The sequence below is a fragment of the Episyrphus balteatus genome, chromosome 3, assembly GCF_945859705.1.
Source record: "Episyrphus balteatus chromosome 3, idEpiBalt1.1, whole genome shotgun sequence".
In the NCBI taxonomy this organism is placed as follows: domain Eukaryota; kingdom Metazoa; phylum Arthropoda; class Insecta; order Diptera; family Syrphidae; genus Episyrphus; species Episyrphus balteatus.
In genome coordinates, this window is record NC_079136.1 from 76579534 (window position 1) to 76601140 (window position 21607).

At 32.1% G+C, this 21607-nt stretch overlaps 1 protein-coding gene across 13 annotated transcripts in view; it reads right to left on the reverse strand.

The window, feature by feature from the left end:
• The window catches only part of LOC129913063 (proteoglycan 4), a 52280-nt gene extending 33869 nt beyond the window's left edge, over nucleotides 1–18411 (reverse strand). For 2 of the 13 annotated variants that reach the window (XM_055991472.1, XM_055991463.1), the window contains exons 1-3: nucleotides 17746–18409; nucleotides 4237–4336; nucleotides 4004–4155 (exon numbers count right to left, since the gene is read on the reverse strand). In XM_055991472.1, coding sequence (XP_055847447.1) covers nucleotides 4004–4155; nucleotides 4237–4336; nucleotides 17746–17802 — 309 coding nt within the window. In that variant the 5' untranslated portion in view covers nucleotides 17803–18409. Of the gene's footprint in view, nucleotides 1–4003; nucleotides 4156–4236; nucleotides 4337–17745 lie in introns of all 13 variants that reach the window. The other 11 variants (XM_055991476.1, XM_055991474.1, XM_055991467.1 and 8 more) reach the window with 10 other exon arrangements.
• Between the last annotated feature and the right edge of the window lie 3196 nt (nucleotides 18412–21607).

Genomic DNA, 21607 nt, shown 5'->3' on the forward strand with positions numbered 1-21607 from the left:
AAATGACCCAACAGTTGTAGTTTCCATTCCTAGTGACTTCCAGTTTTTTTTTTTTTTTTTTTAATTAAAATGTTTACACATAAAAATAAAATGATTTTCCGCTTAAATTAAGTGGATTTCTTTAAAATTTGCGCATTCAAGAAATTAATTAGATTTTTCGGCTTAATTTAAGACGAAAGTCATCTTGGCAAAAAAACATGCAGAAATCTGTTTAATTTAATGTGGAATCCGCTTGTTTTTAGGTGGTCATTTTTTTCCGTGTAAGTTATTGAAATCTGGGATATCTACAAATTCGTTTTACATTCTTTGTTCTTTTTCTGATCTTATAAAATTTAAATAGAAATAGAAGTAAAATAATTATACTATCTAAAATTTAAAAAAAAAAACTAAATATTTACATATATTTTACCTTGGAAATAGATTAACTTAATTTTAAAAACATATTTCTTTTTTGCATTGTTCCAAACTTAAGTAACCTAATTTATGAAAAATTGTCATGCTTTTTTAACATTGAAGTCATTTAAAGAAATCATTATCTAAGGGCCAATTTATTAACTTTTATTCATTTAATATTGGATCTGATCGTTTAAGTTAATAAGGCTATTAAACTATTAACGCAATTAATACATGCCAGTAAATGTCCATTTTATTCATTCTCCTTTAGTTGAAATTTTAATTTTATAGACAATTCCAAATATTACACTCTTTAAAATATATCCAAGAGATCTTACATTATTCGAAAAATAAGCTTTGAAAAACACCGATTTTAGATAGATTTGAAATTTATTTTATTCTTAAAATGATATTTATAGTTAAATTGTTTATTGAATAAAGGCTCAGCAAAGCTAAGTCCAGAAGGATAAATATAAGAACATTTAAACTATGCTCTGTATGCAGTTTACTACCGAAAACACCAAGCCATAAAGCAACTGACGTGGAACACGATACACGAAATGCCCGAATCGCAACAAAAATATGGTGCAAAAAAAATTAAACTAGACGCTCTCTTAATTTATTTGAACATTAAAAATTACTTTGTTATGTTTTCTATCTATTTAAAATGTTTTTTTTTTTTTTTTTTGAGCAAAAAGCTGATGTTTGGATTTTTTACGAATTTAATTTGAAAAAATAGCCCGTTTTTCAATCAAAAAAGTTACCGAAATTTTTTTTTGATTTTTGAAAAGTTTGGAATGCAGTTATTTGGATTAAACTTTTGTTTTAGAAAATATTGAGAAAAATACAACAAAAAAACGATTTTTAAGATCGATTTTTCCGTAAATGACAGGATGTATTGACGAGAAATAATTTCCCATAGAAACCAAATTATATTTTTCTAATGGCCTTTGATTGAAAAACGATTGCAAGGAGCACTTGATGTATGGGTGGATGTTCTAGAAGGTAGTGGGTACCGCATAAGCGCGAAAAAGACAGAATACCTATGCTGCCCATTTTCTGATCCAAACAGGCCTATTCCTGACATTTATTTGAATGGTGTAGTGCTTCCCAAGTGTGAAAAGTTTAAATATCTGGGGTCTATGATAAATAACGAAGGTACTTGTGATGACGATATCAATCATCGCGTAAGCGTAGGGTGGATGAAGTGGCGGGAAAATCTGCCATCTTCTGTGATCGAAAAATGCCCCCTAAGCTGAAAGGAACACTCTACACCGCAGTTGTGCGTCCAGCACTCACATACGGGTCACAATGTTGGACAATGTACAAAAAGTATGAGAGTAAGTTAACGGCAGCTGAGATGAAGATGCTTCGTATGACAGCAGGAGTAACAAAGCTTGATAGAATTAGAAGTACAAAGATCCGAGGAAGCCTTCATGTTAAAAACACCATCTCCCAAAAAATTGAACACGACCGACTCAGTTGGTATTGCCATGTTCAAAGGAGAGATCCTGAGAACCCCGTCAAAAAAGCAATATCATACAACGTTCCAACACGAAATAGAAAGAAAGGTAGGCCTAAAAACTCCTGGTACAAGCAAATGCAAAACCACCAGCATTCAGTTGGCCTTAGAAATGGAACAATACAAAACCGGGAGGCTTGCCGTCGATTTCTGAGGTCAACCCGGCGAACCCCACAACCGGGTCACTAGTGTGAAGCAGTTACGTGGGATAGTTATGATCCCCTCGACATCGAGATCATAACAGCGCCGAGGAAAAGGGAAGAAGAATGGCCTTTGATTGAAACCAAATTACACTTTTCTAATGGCCTTTGACCTTCTTAATTTAAATCTAGAATTAGAATAGCTCTAAAGTACAAAGTTTTAAAGATATTGAATTGAACGTCCAAAACACTACTTTTCCGATATTTTGGCATGGTAATATCTCAAAAACGTGATGTGATAGAATTTTTCTGACTTCGGATAGTGTTTTGGACGTACAAAATTTAATATATCAAAAACTTTGCACTTTAGAGCTATTCTAATGCTAGATTCAAATTAAGAAGGTCAAAGGCCATTAGAAAAGTATAATTTGGTTTCAATGAAAAAATATTTCTCGCCAATATTACTGTAATTGACGGAAAAATCGATCTTAAAAATCGGTTTTTGTTTTGGTTTTTTTTTTCAATTTTTCTAAATGTTTTCTAAAACAAAAATATAGTTTTTGCACACTAGGATAAACTCCAGTTTCTCTAAGTAGCAACTTAAACAGTATCTATCATCTATGAATATGGCCTAATTAATTTAAATCTTCGTCAAAGCAACGAATTAATAACAAGAATAGAACAAATGCAAAAGCTTTGTAGGTTCTCCCTACCAACATTTTTATATTACCGTATGGCCTCTTCGCTTTCTCTGGAAACCTGACTAAATAGATACCATACGGCAATTTTTCCAAGAGCTCTTAGTTTTTAGCTTTTGCTTTTGGAGAAGATTGTCACGACTAAATTTTAAAGTTCAAGTGGCCTCAACTCCAAAGCGTTTCGCCCAGGTACGACAGTGGGCTCATTAGTTTAAATAAAAGCAATTCTTATTATTTTTTCTTCCTTCTGTTCATAGAACTATAGAAAAAAAATATGCATCAAAATATATTTTTAATCAAAAAGACACTGCTGACCACGTTAGTATTTATTTAGTAATTTTTTGGTTGATGTGGATGAAAAATAACTCCATTTATGATTCCCTCCAAGTCACATTAAATAATATTCTTATTTATATTTGCTGCATTCCTTTGGGCACATTTAGCTTCTGCTTAGTACTGCTGCGTTGAACTATTTTTTTAATAGAGTATAGATGTTCTAAGCAAGTTTAAGTACTAATGTTCATCAACTGAAGCAAGGTTTTGGGTCTTCAATTGATTGCAACTCTTCTCGCACATCCTTTTCTGATCCCCAGAAATGTTCCGAATTATAAAAATCGAACTCGTCGACCAAATTTTGCTTTGTATTATAAGCCCTATACACATTGCACAAATTATATTTTCGTAATGTAGATGTGATGAAAAGTTTTGACACACTCATTGTATAATTATGAAAAAGCTCTTGAAAGCTTAAACAAAACTTTCCGTAGGACTGCTTAATCATGCGAGAAAATCTTCAAGAACAAACAACTCTAAGGGCCAGTTTGTTCGCAGTCGATTATCTTTTAATCAAGGATTATTCCATAGTAAAATCCTTGATTAAAAGATAATCGAGTGTGAACAAATCAGCCCTAAAGCCGTTATGAACCACTTACTGTTTATAAAAGAAAACCCAAAATATATGATTCTAATATGAAAAAAACATATAGGTATAATTGATTATGATGACGACTACCAATCATCTGCTTCTGATGAAGAAAATTGAAAACATAACCCTTTTTGTTATTTCCTTTTTATCTATATTAAACCCATAAAATGAAGAATTCCCATACATTCAACGTATTGTGCACCGTTGACATAAACGCATAAACAAAGATATCTTTCATGGAATAAGCAATTTATTAGGAATTTTGTGTGCCAACTATACATACCAAATAATATTTTAATATAAACCATTAATAATATAATCTTACCCTAGCGCGGTTGGTAATAACATTATTACGTGAATCAGATGTTAGCTCAGATCCTATAATGAATTCATGCGACTTATAGGCCAACTCAGGACATTTCTTTCTTCTTGGCAGTGGTGGCTCGTTTGATGGGCCTATGGGCAAACAAGAATCTTCTTTGATTGATCAAGTTAGTTGTTACTTTTAAAATTATTAGTTTTTTTTTCTAAACAATTGTTTAACACATAAAAACATACCAAATTGATTTGGAACTGGCGCCCTGCGCACCACTTCTGGTCGTGAGTTGCCGGTAAATTCATGCCAACGATAAGTGCTCCTATACTCCGAATGGAGCTGCTGAAAAGATAAAAACAAAAAAATCATATTTAATGCTGTTTAGATTTTATTGACAGCGAGCTTTAAATTCTAAGGTATTAATATTGTACATTTTCTAAATAATTATAAGAGCTAGTTTTTCAATAACCAGATAAACCCCAGTTAAGGCTTATTCCTACGAATACAAGTTTTTTTTATATTTACATTTATTCTTCCGATCCCTGATTCACAATATTGCGAGACGACGAGAAGAGAGCGTTGCGAGAGTAAAATTGTTATCTAGTTTTGGATGTTTGGCCAAATAATTTCCTCCTTTTTACACACATTCTTCTATCTCCTGTCACAAAAAGACAATTATCTAAAAAAAATGTTAACATTACCAAATGGCTTACGATTTAAATGACCAAGAAAAAATCTCGTCGCGTCGTCTCGAAATATTGTAAATCAGGCATAACTGACGATGACGATTGCAAAATCAGGGCTAAATAAAACAAATCGATTTTTTGGTGAGTTAAAATTTTTTCCTGTTCTACTGCAAAGGAAAAAATTGTTCGTGTGTTCTTCAATCAGTAAAAAGAAGATGGTAGGACGATTGTGTAGCTTGCCAACTGACAAAAGGGCAACTCCTAACATGGTCACTTCGGAGTACAGTCCGTAGAAATCTAATATAGAGTCCAACAAAAAGAAACCTACTGAGAAAATGTTCACCTTTTTTCTTACGCATTGTAAATTGGAACAATATAAAACTATAGAACATCCACTCAAAAAGAGCTTTAAAATCAGATGAGCTTTGGATCGTGGGACGTTCTGTGTGCTGAGGCTTCGCTCGCCGGATTCCAGGATACAAATACAAACTGAAGTAAGCACGTAAGTCTAATTAAAGGGTTTTATTTGTTATATACCTACATACATAGGTACTCTAAAATCTTTCTTTAACGAACATTAATTCCACAGCCACACAAAAAAAAAATAAAATTTCTGACCTGTGGTTGCGACTAAGTTTTTCATTTAGTTTTTGGGTCGCTGAAACCGAATCCGAAGTCCGTTTTGCCCCATCACATCAGGTTTTCGAGATAACCTCTAAAATGTCTCTCTGATCTGGATGTGTGAATATGTTAATCATATATTTTTTGGATCGCTGAATCCAGATTCGAAGTCAATTTTGCCCTATCACGTCAGGTTTCCGAGATATCCTCAAAAAAATGTCAAAACCTAAAAAAAAAAACAAAAGTTCTTATCTGGGGGTGCGAATATGTTAGTCGTATGTTTTGTGGGTCACTAAACCCGAATCCATTTTGCCGTATCACGTTGAAATATCCTCAAAAAATGTCTAAACTAAAAAAAAAGTTCTTATCTGACATTTTTTGAGGATATCTCAAAAACCTGACGTGATACGGCAAAATAGACGGATTCGGGTTTAGCGACCCAAAAACTATATGAAAAACTAAGTCGCAACCCCAGATAAGAACTTTTGTTTTTTTGGTTTTGACATTTTTTTGAGGATATCTCAGAAACCTGACGTGATAGGACGAAATTGATTTCGAATCTGGATTCAGCGATTCAAAAAGTATATGATTAACATATTCGCACATCAAAAAAAAAATATTTTTTTATTGGTAAAATCATAACTTCACAGGTTTCGGTCCTCGCTAAAACCATGGATTGCTCCGGTAAAATCACAGGTTTCCGTTTTAAAATCACGGGTTGCCCCGGTAAATTAATGGGGTTTTCCGATAAAAACAGGTTTCTTTGGGGTCGAAGATTTAGTGAATTGTAATGAGAACCTTTCCGCATCGACAAACTATACCATGACTGGAAACTTTCGTACGTCTTACCCCCCAAAACCCTTTTTTTGTACAGTGTTGTCTGTGAATATACAGTGACGAGCAAAAGTGGTCAAATGTTTTGCCTTTTTTGAGAAAGTTGTTTAAACTTAGTGTTCTTTACATGAATTAAATCGTTTTTATTTTATTATTTTTCTATATTATGCCACCATTAATTTTCCTGATTAAAATTTTAAAAAATGCTTCATTGTCCAAAAATGGAGAGTATCATATTGGTATTTGGACTTGACCAATTCTGCTCGTTTTGGAAAAAGGCTTTTGTTTCAATATATTGAGTGTACTAGAATTAATTTTTACCACTTTTAACCACTTTTAACAATGCCTCGAGATAGGATCTATCAATCTGTGAAGAAATAATTTTAAAATTCGGTCGTATTTCAGCTTAATGGAAAGCTCAAAGCTCATCGCTTTTAGACTTGTGTTTTTTTACTGCGCTTACAATTTCTTCAAAAATTTCAACAGATTTTCAGCCAAAATGGGTCAGGGCCTTATGCTGACTACGCAACTGTCTTAAATTTCTGATTTCCGAAGCAATATTTGACAATTTTAAAGGTTTTGGTGGGGTCTTCATATAGTTGAAAAATGATATCACACGACACGGAGTCTTCTTTTGCCAAAAAAAACTTGTTAAATTGTACCGTTTTATATCAAGATAGATTTTCCTCTTGATCATATCTTCAAATTTTATCAAAGGTCGGGAACTCCCCCCAAAAACTCAAACAGAACATCACCAAACCTTTTTTCAAGTCAAAAATCGTTAGGTTAGATGAATTTTTACTAAAACTTTTACTAAAACTTTAACTTAAGAGGCTTAGGATGGGACAACCCTTACAACCTCCCCCCATACATAGACAGACTCAAACTTATTGACATGCCTTGTCTTCAGAATAGAAGGTCTTATTTATGTTTTTCGTTCATTGTAAAATTAATTAATGGCAAAATAGACTCTTTGCACCTTTTGTCTCGCATTAATTTTAATATTCCTCAACGGAATTTCAGAAATGTCCCCAATAGTATATTAATCTCAAACTATCGTACCAATTACGAACGTTTTTCTCCTTTAAATGTAATGTTCAGTTTATTTAATGTTTTCAATAATAGATTTCATAATTTATTTGACCAATCACTTAATTTATCTCCTAAGTTTCAATCAAATTTTTACTCGATTTTGTAATTTATACCTAATATAATGTTATAATGTTTTGTTAAAATTTGTAAATTAATGTAAATTGAAGCTAGTATTTAGCTGTAGGGGAAGTACGTCCAATATGACATACCATAAGCTTTTTCGTCAATAAAATAATACCCGTGGTGTATAACACAATCTTTGCATTTTTTATTCATTCTTTATATTATTAGGAATATTTTATAATAGTTTTTGTATTAAAAAAATAAATAAATTTAAATAAATTAAAACTTTGAAAAAAAAGTATCAAAATTCATTTTGTCCATATGGCATGGACAAAATGACATAGGTTATATGGACAAAACGACATATGGCATTTTATATGAAAAAAATACAAAAATTAGTTGGCAAGTGTAGATTTTCAAAGGAAAGCTACTTTGAATCCACCTAATCCTTTGTATAGGACTTAAAAAACTTGGTGTCCAGTATGCTTCACCTTAATGTAGCCTGCGGGACACCGAATGTTTTTGATGTTGCAAACCCGCCCATTTTGTTTTGATTAGCAGCTTCAATGGCCCCCGCATAGCCTGAACCATGATCGGCGGTCGGAAGTTCGCTTATACCCATATATTTGACATATTTAAAGTTAAAATTTAAAAAACAACAACAATTTCTATGAAGTTGAAGGTATGTCGTTTTGGCCATAGGTAGGGTATGTCATTTTGTCCATATCGTAGTTTTGATACATTTTTATACAAAACACTGTTTTCAACCCTGATTTCATAAAAAATATTAATAAGTTTTTAACTTTAAATTGTAAACTGTCGTTATACCCAATAAAATATTCAAAAAAAACTACATACAACTCCCAAAATAACAAAATTAGTCCAACCCCATAAAAAATACAATAGCTCCTATAAACACACTTTACTTTATATTTTTGGTTTGGGGCTGTCAATTGAGTTGTTATTTTGACAGAATTTCAAAAATCATTGGTTTCACCTTATAAGATAGGAGGTAGGGTTACATGTGGTACACATTTCAAGTTAAGGCTGGTATGTCATATTGGCCGTGTATGTCATTTTGGACGTATTTCCCCTACTAAATAAATAAATAAAAATAAAAAACTATAACCAACAAAAAGGAATCAATAACCAATTTGAAAAGTAGATTGGATTGACGAGAACACCGAAGAAATAGAATGCAAATCTAGTTACTATCCAAAACTGGAAAAAACATTTCAGCACTATCAAGTTTATAGAACGGACATAAATTATTATGGACTCAAGAATATTTTCCGGTGTTATCTTGTGGATTGCTAGCTAGATATAAAACGAAACAATTTACCAAGTTTTTTGGCAAAAGAAGACTCCGTGTTGTCTGATATAATTTTTCAACTAGATGAAGACCCCACCAAAACCTTTAAAATTGTCAAATATTGCTTCGGAAATCAGAAATTTCAGACAGTTGCGTAGTCAGCATAAGGCCCTGACCCATTTTGGCTGAAAATCTGTTGAAATTTTTGAAGAAATTGTAAGCGCAGTAAAAAAACACAAGTCTAAAAGCGATGAGCTTTGAGCTTTCCATTAAGCTGAAATACGACCGAATTTTAAAATTATTTCTTCACAGATTGATAGATCCTATCTCGAGGCATTGTTAAAAGTGGTTAAAAGTGGTAAAAATTAATTCTAGTACACTCAATATATTGAAACAAAAGCCTTTTTCCAAAACGAGCAGAATTGGTCAAGTCCAAATACCAATATGATACTCTCCATTTTTGGACAATGAAGCACTTTTTAAAATTTTAATCAGGAAAACAAATGCTGGCATAATATAGAAAAATAATAAAATAAAAACGATTTAATTCATGTAAAGAACACTAAGTTTAAACAACTTTCTCAAAAAAGGCAAAACATTTGACCACTTTTGCTCGTCACTGTATGTGAAAGCCACCACGTTGGTAAATGACGTTAACACACACACATTTATAGATTCACCACACATCCAACACGAACACAACGATAGATTGACGACATTCACCACACCTCGCAGCTTGTAGGCAAACATCATTCGACCGCTTAGTTTCTAGTCTTGGTATTTTTTGTTTATGCCTTTCCGCTTAATATTTTTTTTTTTGTAGTTTTTCTTTTGTATGTTTCTTCATCTTTTGCTCATTTTGAAAAGATGATTTTTCATGTATTCTTACAACCACAAATATAAAAATTAAAAATACTTAAGAGCCCAACCCATAGAATCCGTGGCATCCGTTGCGTCGACGGATTTAACTGACAGCCTGATTAAATACAAAAGTTCTTATGAGAACCGACCCATAAAACGCATCCGTCCGATCCGTCGGTTATGAGTCGGTTCTCATAAGAACATATGTATTTTATCGAGCTGTCATGTCAGTTGAAACTTCGATCTAACGAACGCGAAGGATTTTATGGGTTTGCCCTTAATACGGCCGTCCTTGCCTTGGTTGCTTGAGACGAGCAACTATTTACCCCCATCTCTTTCTTAAAATAAGTCCCTGGCTCCCGAACCTTGCACTCGAGGACTTGTCTTCTAGGTATGAGCCCTCTACTTTTTTACTTGATGTCGTCTGCGGGTGGGCGCATGGGTTGGTTTTAAGCCGCTTGATGGCCTCTGTCTCACCTGGCTTCGATTTTTGATTTACCTGGAGAACGGCAGTGTGGTCCCGTGCTCGCGGTAGACCCTGGATGGTGATACACATGACCCTTTGACCGGTCTTGCTCCCAGTCTCAGTCTTCCCGGAGAAGGTTGGCGTTAACTTCTGGTGGTGTTTGATCAGGTTCTCCTGCGGCCGTGCACATGTGTCTAGGTAGGGTTGGCTCCCGTTCCCACGGATTTGCCATATTTATTGGTGTTTATTGCTAGGCTGAAGACTGGACTGCATGCCTTACACATGTGTCATTTTTATGTCGTAACGATGCGATGGCAGCGAATATTGCACTCTGGTTTTCCATTGAGCTTTGACTCTCTTAAATACTCTACTATCACGGAAGATTCGAATTTTACCACTTGGTATTGTCCATCATCTCAGAGGGACAGTTTTTTAGTGAAGTCTTGAAAAAAATTGCTTTATAGCCTGTTTTCACTACAGCCCAAATGAGATAGTTTCGCAAAATATCGCATTGCGAATGTCAAGTCGTATAGAAAAAAATTATCTCATTTGGGTTGTATTCAAAACAGTCTATTACTTTGCTTCATTCTCAAGAAAACACGGCTTTTTGTCACAAAGAAGGCTTAATAACGACCTTGTGTTTATTCACTAACTTTTTACATGTGTTATTGGTGCACATGATCTTTAAAATTCTATATTAATTCTATCTATAGGAGATTAGTTCACCATAATTAAAATTAATTTGCTTGCCCGAACACCGTAACGCGCATGCGCAAACTTCTTAATTTGAACACAGATGTTTTTGATCATAATTTTTTTTTAACTTATAGTGCAGTTAATCTGGGATTTAAATTTAAAAAATTCGGGGCCATCGGAAATTTGGTAGGTTGTTTTTCAGGTAGTTAGTGAACTTAGGGCTGGGTGGACCACCACATAAAAAGCTCATCGTTTATAGATTGGTGGATAGCTTTTACATTCGAATCGTTTATTTCAGAAACATTATAAGTCCATTTTTCCCAAAATTTGTTTTTTGAAATTTCTCATTTATATTCATCTTCTGGAAAAAAATTAAGTATATCAGACCCCCCAAAATACGAAAACTGAAAGTAAAGGGTTCAAAATATATGGAAAGATTTCATCCGGTGACAACATTTTTGACTGTTAAATACATGACTTTTTACCAGTTTTAAATTATTTTGGCAGCAATCTTGACACGCACACCCTTTTGTTATACGTCTATAAAAAGGTAAGGAATAACTCTATCTATATCTATTAAATTCATTAAAATTGAACTCAGGGTGCAAAAGTTATAGCCAGATTTCTCGCGGTGGCAGCTTTTTTAACTGTTGAATATATGATATATGACATTTTACCAGTTTTAAATTATTTTGGCAGCCATCATGACACGCAAGCTTTGAAATTATATATCAATGAAGAGGTAAAGATTTACTCTATCTACTGCTATTTTATTCATTAAAATCATAAGCGGGGTTCAAAAGCTATAGCTATATGAAAACAAACTAAAATTCGTTTTGAGGAGAAACGACATAAGTCCAGCGACTTTAATTTGAAGTGTTGTGGAGTTTTAACATAAAAAACAGTTTTTTGTTGCTCCTGAAAAGTTAGTGCTCATGGACTTATGCTGTTTCTGAAATAAACGATTCATTTGTAAAGATAAATTGAATGAAATAAATTTTATTATTTAGTTAATAAACAACTGATGCTATTAAAGATTTAAGGGAATAGCCGACATCAGTGACTTAAAAAACGAAAATTTTGAAAAACAAATATTTTTTTATCATTTCAAATTTTCAAAAAAAAACTTTTTTAATTTATTTTTTTTTATAATTTTTTTTACCTTCGATTATTTTTTTCCTCAAAACTTTATAAAGTTACATTTGAGATAAACAGTGTTTTTTCTGCAAATCACTTATGTTTCCTTCACTCGAAAGAATTCTTTCACCTTAAGGCTCATTTTATATTTGGTTCCCAAGAACAATAAAACGCTTATATTAAAATTCTTAAACGTACTTCACGAATCAACATTTTTGGGACTTATTACAGAATTTATTCCTTCCTCGAAAAATCATTATATCACCCAACATAATTTTATGGATTCCTAAATTCTTGGTTATTATTTTAACAAATATCGTTTTATTACCAAATTTCATAGGCGTTCCACAACAGACAACAATATGACTTTCATGTAATTTGTACTTATACGACGCTTTATACGTTTTGTTGAAGTTTCATCATAACCAAATTCCAGCCAAGTATGATTGTTGGTTTTTGTTTTAGAGCAATATTAAAAACCATACGGCTTAACCCACACAACCAACGTAATTTATAATTTTTCTGAGAAAGAGAGAACAACATGTAATTCCGTTATTTTAATGGGGAAAACGTCATTCTTTGTAAGTGGCTCTTTAGTTTACTGGGAAACTCTGTTATTTAACGGGAGCAGTAATTTTACCGAGAAACCCTTTTTTTAATGGGTGCAACCAGCGATTTTACGGCAAAGGTCCAGGTTTTTGGGATACGAAGGCTAACCGTGATTTTTCTGGAGCCATACGTGATTTCACAGAGGAAAAAGTATCACTGATTTTAACAAGATATCTTTGATTTTAATGACAAACTCATGATTTCACGACTCGTGAAAGCCCTTGGGCAGCCCGTGATATTTTTTATTTTTCTGGAGCAATACGTGATTTTACGGTGGTTCTAGCGAAGAAATATATTTTTGTGATTTGCCGTGATTTTTTTTTCCTTATCAATTCTTGATATAAAGGTCATTTTACCCACGAAATTTGCGATTTCTTGGATTTTACCGCGGAAATACAAAATTTTACCGATGCCACTCATGATTATTGTGGTTTTAGGGACAAACCCGAGGTGGGTCCTGATTTTACTTCAACTCTTTACTTCAATTTTAATTGGGGCACCCAAACTCACACAAACTGGGACTGCTTGTGATTTTTCCTTAGTGACTGTTGATTTTATTTTCTGACTCATTCTTGATTTTACTGGAGAATTCTGTTATTTTACTAGAGTATGTAAACCTTTGATATGAGCGAGTGGTAATTTTTTGGCGAGGCTCAGGCTGCGTTTGCTGCTGCTTCTTTTGACGCTGGAACCTTAGATTATTTTGGGCTGAAAACTTTCCTGCTACTTAAAAAATAACCCTTTCTTTAAAACCATCTGCCATTTGATTATCCTTAAACGCTATTTGCTAGTGTGGAACAAGGAAGGTAGATCTTGACATTGTTATGTTCTACTTCAATCGCTTTTATCTGCCAGTCATTGAATTGGAAAGATTCTCTATTACGGCTTTTACACATTTTCGATGTCAAGTATTTTTCTCCTTAAATGGTCTTCGTCACTCCTTCCATAGTTTTCAATATTTGGCAGAGCTCGTGGACAACAACCCATTCATCACTCGTGAGATACCTAATTGTTGCCACAAACCTATTTGCATGTAAAATTTGGAGTTCTAATTTGTCGGCATGTCTTGCAGAAGCTTGGGTTTTTTGGTATCCCAAAAGATTTACCGTCGCAATGCGCTTCTCTTACAGTGTTTTTGACTTTATTGATTACACTGCCCAATTCTCAATTTTCTCACAATTTTCCACACCGTTGTTTATCATTTCTTACTAAATGGAGGGTGCTGATTCCGAAAATAACATTAGTTTTTTTCTAGCAGCTCTAGTTTTTATATTATTCATATACATGAAAATTCATACAATTATTTTTTGTAATTTTTTTTTATTTAAAATTTTTGTTTTTGTATTTTTAATTTACTTACTGCACCAAAATGCATTACATTCGTAATAAATTTTTCCAGCAAAACTTTAAAAATTCTTGTTATAAGAAAAACTAAAAAAAATAGTATGAAACTAGCCTCAAAATGTGAAAAATGAAAATATCTAAAAATTAGAGCTCCTAGAAAGGAACTAGTGGGATTTTTAGTGAACAAAATATTTAGTGATCAAATCTATTTGGTTCGATAAAGAATTTTCTAGAAAATGTTAACAAAGAGTTAAAATAAGCATAACTTTAAAATAAGTACGAAGTTACCCCCAAAATGTGGAAAATTAAAATATTTCAAAAAATAGAGCTCCTAGAAATAAATGAATTTGATTTTTAGGCTTATTGACAAATACATTAAGTTTAATACAATTTTTTCTGGAAAATTTTAATAAACGCTCGAAATAAGGAAAACTTAAAAATTAATATGAACATTCCTCCAAATATGAAAAATTAAATATTTCAAAAACTAGAGCTGCTAGAAAGAAAGGAAGACTCTACACCGCAGTTGTGCGCCCAGCACTCACATACGGTTCACAATGTTGGACAATGTACAAAAAGTATGAGAGTAAGTTAACGGCAGCTGAGATGAAGATGCTTCGTATGACAGCAGGAGTAACAAAGCTTGATAGAATTAGAAGTACGAAGATCCGAGGAAGCCTTCATGTTAAAAACACCATCTCCCAAAAAATTGAACACGACCGACTCAGTTGGTATTGCCATGTTCAAAGGAGAGATCCTGAGAACCCCGTCAAAAAAGCAATATCATACAACGTTCCAACACGAAATAGAAAGAAAGGTAGGCCTAAAAACTCCTGGTACAAGCAAATGCAAAACCACCAGCATTCAGTTGGCCTTAGAAATGGAACAATACAAAACCGGGAGGCTTGCCGCCGATTTCTGAGGTCAACCCGGCGAACCCCACAGGCGGATTACTAGTGTGAAGCAGTTACGTGGGATAGTTATGATCCCCTCGACATCGAGATCATAACAGCGCCAGCGCCGAGAAAAAGGAGGAAGAAGAAGAAGAAGAGCTGCTAGAAAGATATAGCTCTGGTTTTTCTTCACTTTGACGTGTTCATAACTCCGTTACTTTTTCAAATAATTTTAAATGTAAATTGATTCAGATCCTTTCGTTTCCTTTAAAAAAAATTCTTTGTCATTTTTTGTTGTTTTATTTTTGTATATTATTTGGGCTCGTGTAAAGAAGTTGATATATCTAAATCTGGGCGTTGAAACGGAAGAGAATGTTCATGAGTGGGTTTTGTGAAGAAAAGATATAGACATAGGGGGACATTAAAGCTGTCCATTTTCCTACACCGTAAAATATCACACAAAATCAGGTGAAAGTAGTTTTTGGAGTGTTATAAAAAGAGTGTATAACACAGAAAAATCTGGTTAGTGGACTGGACAGAACTTTTTTTACATATGTATTATATTTATATGTTCTTTCATAAAAAAATGTCATGTAATTAGAATTCCTTCTCGTTTTTTGTAATTTTATATCTTTCCGAAAAATGACAAAAAGTAAACAGTGAGACATTATTAAAAAGCAAACAGTGAGACATAGATTTTTAAAAAACAAACAATGAGACATAGATTTTAAAAAATCTATTATTTTAGCATGACTTCAATATGATTTCGTAGTGTTTTTTCTTTCGTTTTTTTTTTTTTGGCTTTTTGTTATTTTTTTTTTTTTTTTTTGAAAAAATGGGTTAAAGTAACATAAATTAATTAATTATATACTTGTCAATTACCTTATTATTTGACGTTTTCATTATTTTTTTTCACCTAAGAATGTCTCACTGATCGCACCCCTTGCAAACATTGAGACGTTTTGATTTTTTCTACATTTTAGTCTACTGTGATGCTCTCATTCATTCTTTAACTACAAGTTTTTTTGCAACATTAAGATAAAATATGTCTTAAACTGACTTCAAAGTTTCGTTAAGCTTTCTTGAAAACATTCTAAGATATACCAATTTAAAAAAAAGGGTGTCTCACTGTCCGCACCTCTCCCCTATCCAACAAATATTGTATGTTCTGTTCTGTTTATATCCTGGTAGACAATGAAATCTCAAGTATGTTCTCAATAGCCTTTAAAACTTGTTATTGTTTCTGTATTTTATAAAATTAGAGAATATTCTGGTTTCAAAGAATCTGTTGTTACCTTTTTGAAGAGCTAAATTTTTGTTCCGCTAAATCATAACTTTTAAGTGTGACACTATCGCTATGACGCCAAGTAAATTTTCAACATCTTGTGTCCACTACGAGACATCAAGCTCCAAGCACTCCATATTATATATTCTTCAAGTCCAGGGGTGGTATCTCCCCCACAAAACACATTGATAATGTTTAACTCCCTCATCCTCATTGTTTAAAATTGCAATAAGGCTTTTAAAGCCGTTATAATAGTTTATATTACGCCAGGGATGGTATTTCTTATACTTTTACATATTTACATTTTTTTCAAAGAGATTTTTTACATTAAAGATTCAAAATTTATTTTCATAATAAATAAATTTATGATATTATAAAATTTTAATAAGAATTAAAAATAAAACAAGACAAACAAAAATGAAGGCTAAAAAATTTAATTTTAAATTTAAATAATAAATAAAATTATAACTACACATTTTTTGTTTGCACTGAACCCAAAAACAAAACAAAACTTCAAAAAGTTCATACATATAACAATTATTTCAAAAATTTTAAAAACATTAAAAATTTTGATTTATACACACATTTTTGAATGAAATATTTTAATAAAATTAGAAACCAATAAAACTCGATCAAAATTTTGTGATAGGTAGTGTCTTTGAGAGAAAAAAAAAATAAAACGTGGTAACAAAGGCTTAAAAATACAAATAATTATTTCAAAAATCGAAATAAAGCATAAAAACACTTTTTTGCGGAAAACTTTGAATGTGATCTTTTAAAGGGTCCATTTTCCAACCAATCAATAAATATTTTTTAAATATAAATATGATTTACCTCGACAAACAAAAAATTTAAGGCAGGGGTTAATGACCTTCGATTGTTTTTTTTTTTTCTAGGGCCTAAACTTTTGAACTAAGGGTGTTTCCTCCGAAAACATCACTTTCGAGAAAAACAAAAAAACGGACACCCTACTGTGTATATATTATATTGGTTAAAAATAGCAATGCATAATATGGAAATCAGACCGGATACCAGAACTTCAACTGATTGCCGGTGGGTGGGACTTAAGTTTTGATTTAAAATAAAAATTAACAAAATTAAACACACATACAAAACTTATGATAATGATATACCTACATAAGTTCACTTAGGAAGGATATTCGACAGCAAGGCATCTCCTAATCTATTTTGCTTAACTAATATTTCAAATGTTACTTCCATCAGTGATGTGAAGTTACGTCACGTAATGCGACAGCTAATAAAATACTCCCCATAGAAGTGATATGAAAACAAGTAAAGTAACTTTTCATCACCATCGTCGTCGTCGGTCGGTCATAGGAAAGAAAGTTTAAAAGATTAAATACTTATACATTTATCTTATATACATAGATATATCTTAAGAACATATTTATGTATTTTTCATTAAGGAAACTAAACGACACTTGTATATAATACCATCTTTAGTATTGCAGCAGAAAAAAAGAAAAAAAAACTAAAATAAAACAAAATAAATTCATTAATGGTTGGTAAGGGGTATATGTATAATGCCGGGGTTGCTATAAAAAGGGGATGAGCCCATATGGTATTGATTTTGTACACTCTTCCTAAGGAAAAAAAATATTACGAGCTAAAAGGACGAGGTGAAAAAAAGATACGATATAGAGAGGAAGAGAGTGATGGAAAAAAAAGAGAGAAGGGAACGGTGTATGAACGAAAAAACAATGCCGCAGTATGAAATCATATTATGACTTAGCTCTTGAAGTTGACCCCATGCCCTGAAACATTTATCACTTCAAATTTTAAATTATTTTATTAAGATATTAAGATTTTGAGATTAGTTATAATTACATACCTTGTCTACAGGCATTGATGGACACGCTCTACACAAATTCCAAAATGATCCAATCATAAGGAATTTATTTTTTAGGTATCTTGAAAACCACTGAAAATTTTAACTATCGGATCGGATGGAGCGATTAAGTTCAGTAAGTTTCCTTACTTTTTTTTTACTCAAAAAAATTTCAGTTTTCGATTGAAAAAATGGAGTTTTGAATGGGTGTTAACTGTTTTTTTTTTTTTTTTTCAGGTGATTTATAAAAAAAAAATTCCAATATGCAAGTCAAATATAGGTATAGGTTTAGAGATTAAAGGAAAAATTTGAGCAAATTTAAAAGCATATGGCGAAATTTCGCTCTGCTATAAGATGAAAGTCCACTATTTTTTCTATTTCAATGAAACCACTTTAAACGATTTTTCTAATTTTTTCTTAATCGATTTTTTTTTTATATTCCTTAGGTCGTTTTTATAGAAAGCAAAAACTTTTCATGTATTTGCTATCGAAATTAGATACATTTTGTTAAATATTTTTTTATTTTTTTGTGTTACTTTAAGCACTTCAATGATTTTTCAAATTTTCACTTAGAAAATTTCCAATTATTGATAGAGAAGTATTGTAGAGCACTGCAATCTGAGCCTTTCGGGTCTTTTTCACTATGGCGATGGGAAAATGCGATGAAAACTGACCACCTTAAAAGAGGGGAAATCAATATAGTTGATATTCCAACCGAAAATACATACATATATTGGTGTTAACGTTTTCTCGTTTCAAGCTCGAGGCATGGAAAAACTTTCGTTTGCATTAGTGGTGGTATTTTTTTCCTTATTGAAAAATGTCAAATAAACTGGAAATAGGATATGTAATGAAAAGTGAAACACAAGTGGATGGAAATGAATCTCGATTCAGTGTTGCTGAAGGTTTTCATGAAATTCACTGTAAATAACTGACATAAAACAAGTGTTGTAAATTGAAACATTTTTTTGTTGCATCGCATAACTTGAAAATTTACTTAATGTAACGCATAACTCTAGAAGATGTAACACTTCGATGCTTATACACAAAAAGGGCAAGTGTTGTGCATTGAAACATTTGGATTGAAATTGTTGTCAAACAACGTACGCAATATCGCATAAAATGAAAATGTACCTACTTAATGTAACGCTAGAAGATGTAACACTCAAATGTTTACACATAAAATCGAGTTTTGTGAATTTACTTGATGTAACGCAAGAATATGTTAGGTACACTAATATGTTTACACATTAAAAGCGAGTGTTGTGAATTGAAATATTTGCGTTTAAATCTTTGTTAAACAACGTACACACTATGGTATAAATTGAAAATGTGCTTAAAGTAACGCTAGAAGTTGTTACACCCAAATGTTTACACATAAAAGTGAGGTTGTGAATTTAAACATTTGGATTGAAATTTTTGTCAAACAACGTACGAGCTATCGCATAAAATGAAAATGGAAGTACCTGTAACGCTAATAAATGTAACACTTAGATGTTTACACATAAAAAGCGAGTGTTGTGAAATTGAAACTGTCAAACAACGTACGCACTATGGCATAAATTGAAAATGTACTTAATGTAACGCTAGAAGATGTTACACTCAAATGTTTACACATAAAATCGAGTGTTGTGAATTTACTAAATGTAACGCAAGAAGATGTTACACTAATATGTTTACACATGAAAAGCGAGTGTTGTGAATTGAAATATTTGCGTTTAAATCTTTGTTAAAAAATGAACACACTATCGCATAAAATGAAAATGGAAGTATATGTAACGCTAATAAATGTAACACTTAGATTTTAACACTTATAAAAATGAACTAATGTTTTTACACATTCGAATTGTTCAATTTTAGACTTTAAAAAGCAATTTAACATTTTTTGATTATTTTTGTATCCCGAAAGTCACTCCATATCACTTCCAAAACAACATATTATGTGTTTTTTCATATGATTTTTATTCCTTAAAGTTAAATTTTATATAGACTTTTAAAATTTGAATACAAATTCTTCACTTTAGAATATTTTTTTCCGCAAAAGCATCTCAATTCAAGAGATTTTGAAATATTGATTTTCACATATTCAAAGAGTTTAAAATAGAAAAAAAAAATGAGTACTAGAGGGATAGCAACGTAGTTACATTTCTCACAAATGGTAACTCAGCTTAGAGACTCGAAGAGTTAAGGGTACGATATGGGAAAGTAAGTATCTCGATATTATTATGCATATCGGTCTGCCATTGACATCGTGTTGTCACACATGGAATTCATATAAATGTATAAGTTTTCTTGGAAGTAGGTGTACTTATAAGGTATCTGGAATTGGGGTGGTTGCAATGCGGTAGTTAGGCTGTAGACAATGTTGATTCATTGTTGGGGTAAAATTAATGTCAGCAGGTGGATTGTAAAAAAAAAGGATAACCGACCGCTGCTGATATGTCAATGCGAATAGTATCTAAAAATTATGCAATACTTTTATTCCATTAAAAAGAGATTTTCGCATGATGAGAAAGAAGTTCAGGATATAAAAAAAGCTATAATAATTTCTTTATTATCCTTAATATTTTCTTATACATATATGTACAAGCAAAGCTGATATGTATGTATGTAAAATAATCATAGCAATAAATGAAACAAGATTATTATCAAACAAAATACCTAATGTGAAAAACGTTAATCGTTAAGGGTCCGTGACACAACTGACGAAAAAAATTTAAACATGAAACATTCACAATGCAGTAATTAAAAATAGAAACTCCGTCAGGTTGAAAAGAAAACAAAACTAGTTGTCCAAAACTTATAGCAAATACATATATGTGCTCTCTGCGTAGAAATCCTTCGAATAAGCCTGGTACGCTGCTCGCGCTAAATTTTAGCCGAGCTAAAATGAGTCCCATTCAAATTATCGATAACTTGTATGGGAATTTTATCTTGGCTAAAATTTAGCGCGAGCATTCAAATTATCGATAACTTGTATGGGAATTTTATCTTGGCTAAAATTTAGCGCGAGCAGCGTACCAGGCTATAGGATACAAATCTAGGCAAAATATTCACGTTTTCAGAAAATTACCATTTGGAAACTTCAAATGCGTATCCTGGCTCTATTTATGCTCTAAATGACCCCAAAGTTGACAAATTCAAAATTCTCTAAAAACAAAACTACAAGTCCAAAACTTATAGTAAATACATTTTTGTGCTCTCTGAATCGATATCTTTCTGGAAGTCAGAAATTCACATTTCAAGAAATTAACATTTCAAAATGTTTAAATCGTCATATCTCCGTAAATACGCATCAAACCACCACCAAACAAAATTCAAAATTCTCTAAAAACAAAACTACAAGTCCAAAACTTATAGAAAATACATTTTTGTGCTCTCTGAGTCGATATCTTTGGAATAGGATTCAATTGGAAGTCAGAAATTCACATTTCAAGAAAATAACATTTCAAAATGTTTAAATCGTCATATCTCCGTAAATACGCATCAAAACACTCTCAAACTTGCAAAATTCAAAATTCTCTAAAAACAAAACTACAAGTCCAAAACTTATAGAAAATACATTTTTGTGCTCTCTGAGTCGATATCTTTCGAATAGGATTCAATTGGAAGTCAGAAATTCACATTTCAAGAAAATAACATTTCAAAATGTTTAAATGGTCATATCTCCGTAAATACGCATCAAAACACCCTCAAACTTGCAAAATTCAAAATTCTCTAAAAACAAAACTACAAGTCCAAAACTTATAGAAAATACATTTTTGTGCTCTCTGAGTCGATATCTTTCAAATAGGAATCAATTGGCAGTCAGAAATTCACATTTCAAGAAAATAACATTTCAAAATGTTTAAATCGTCATATCTCC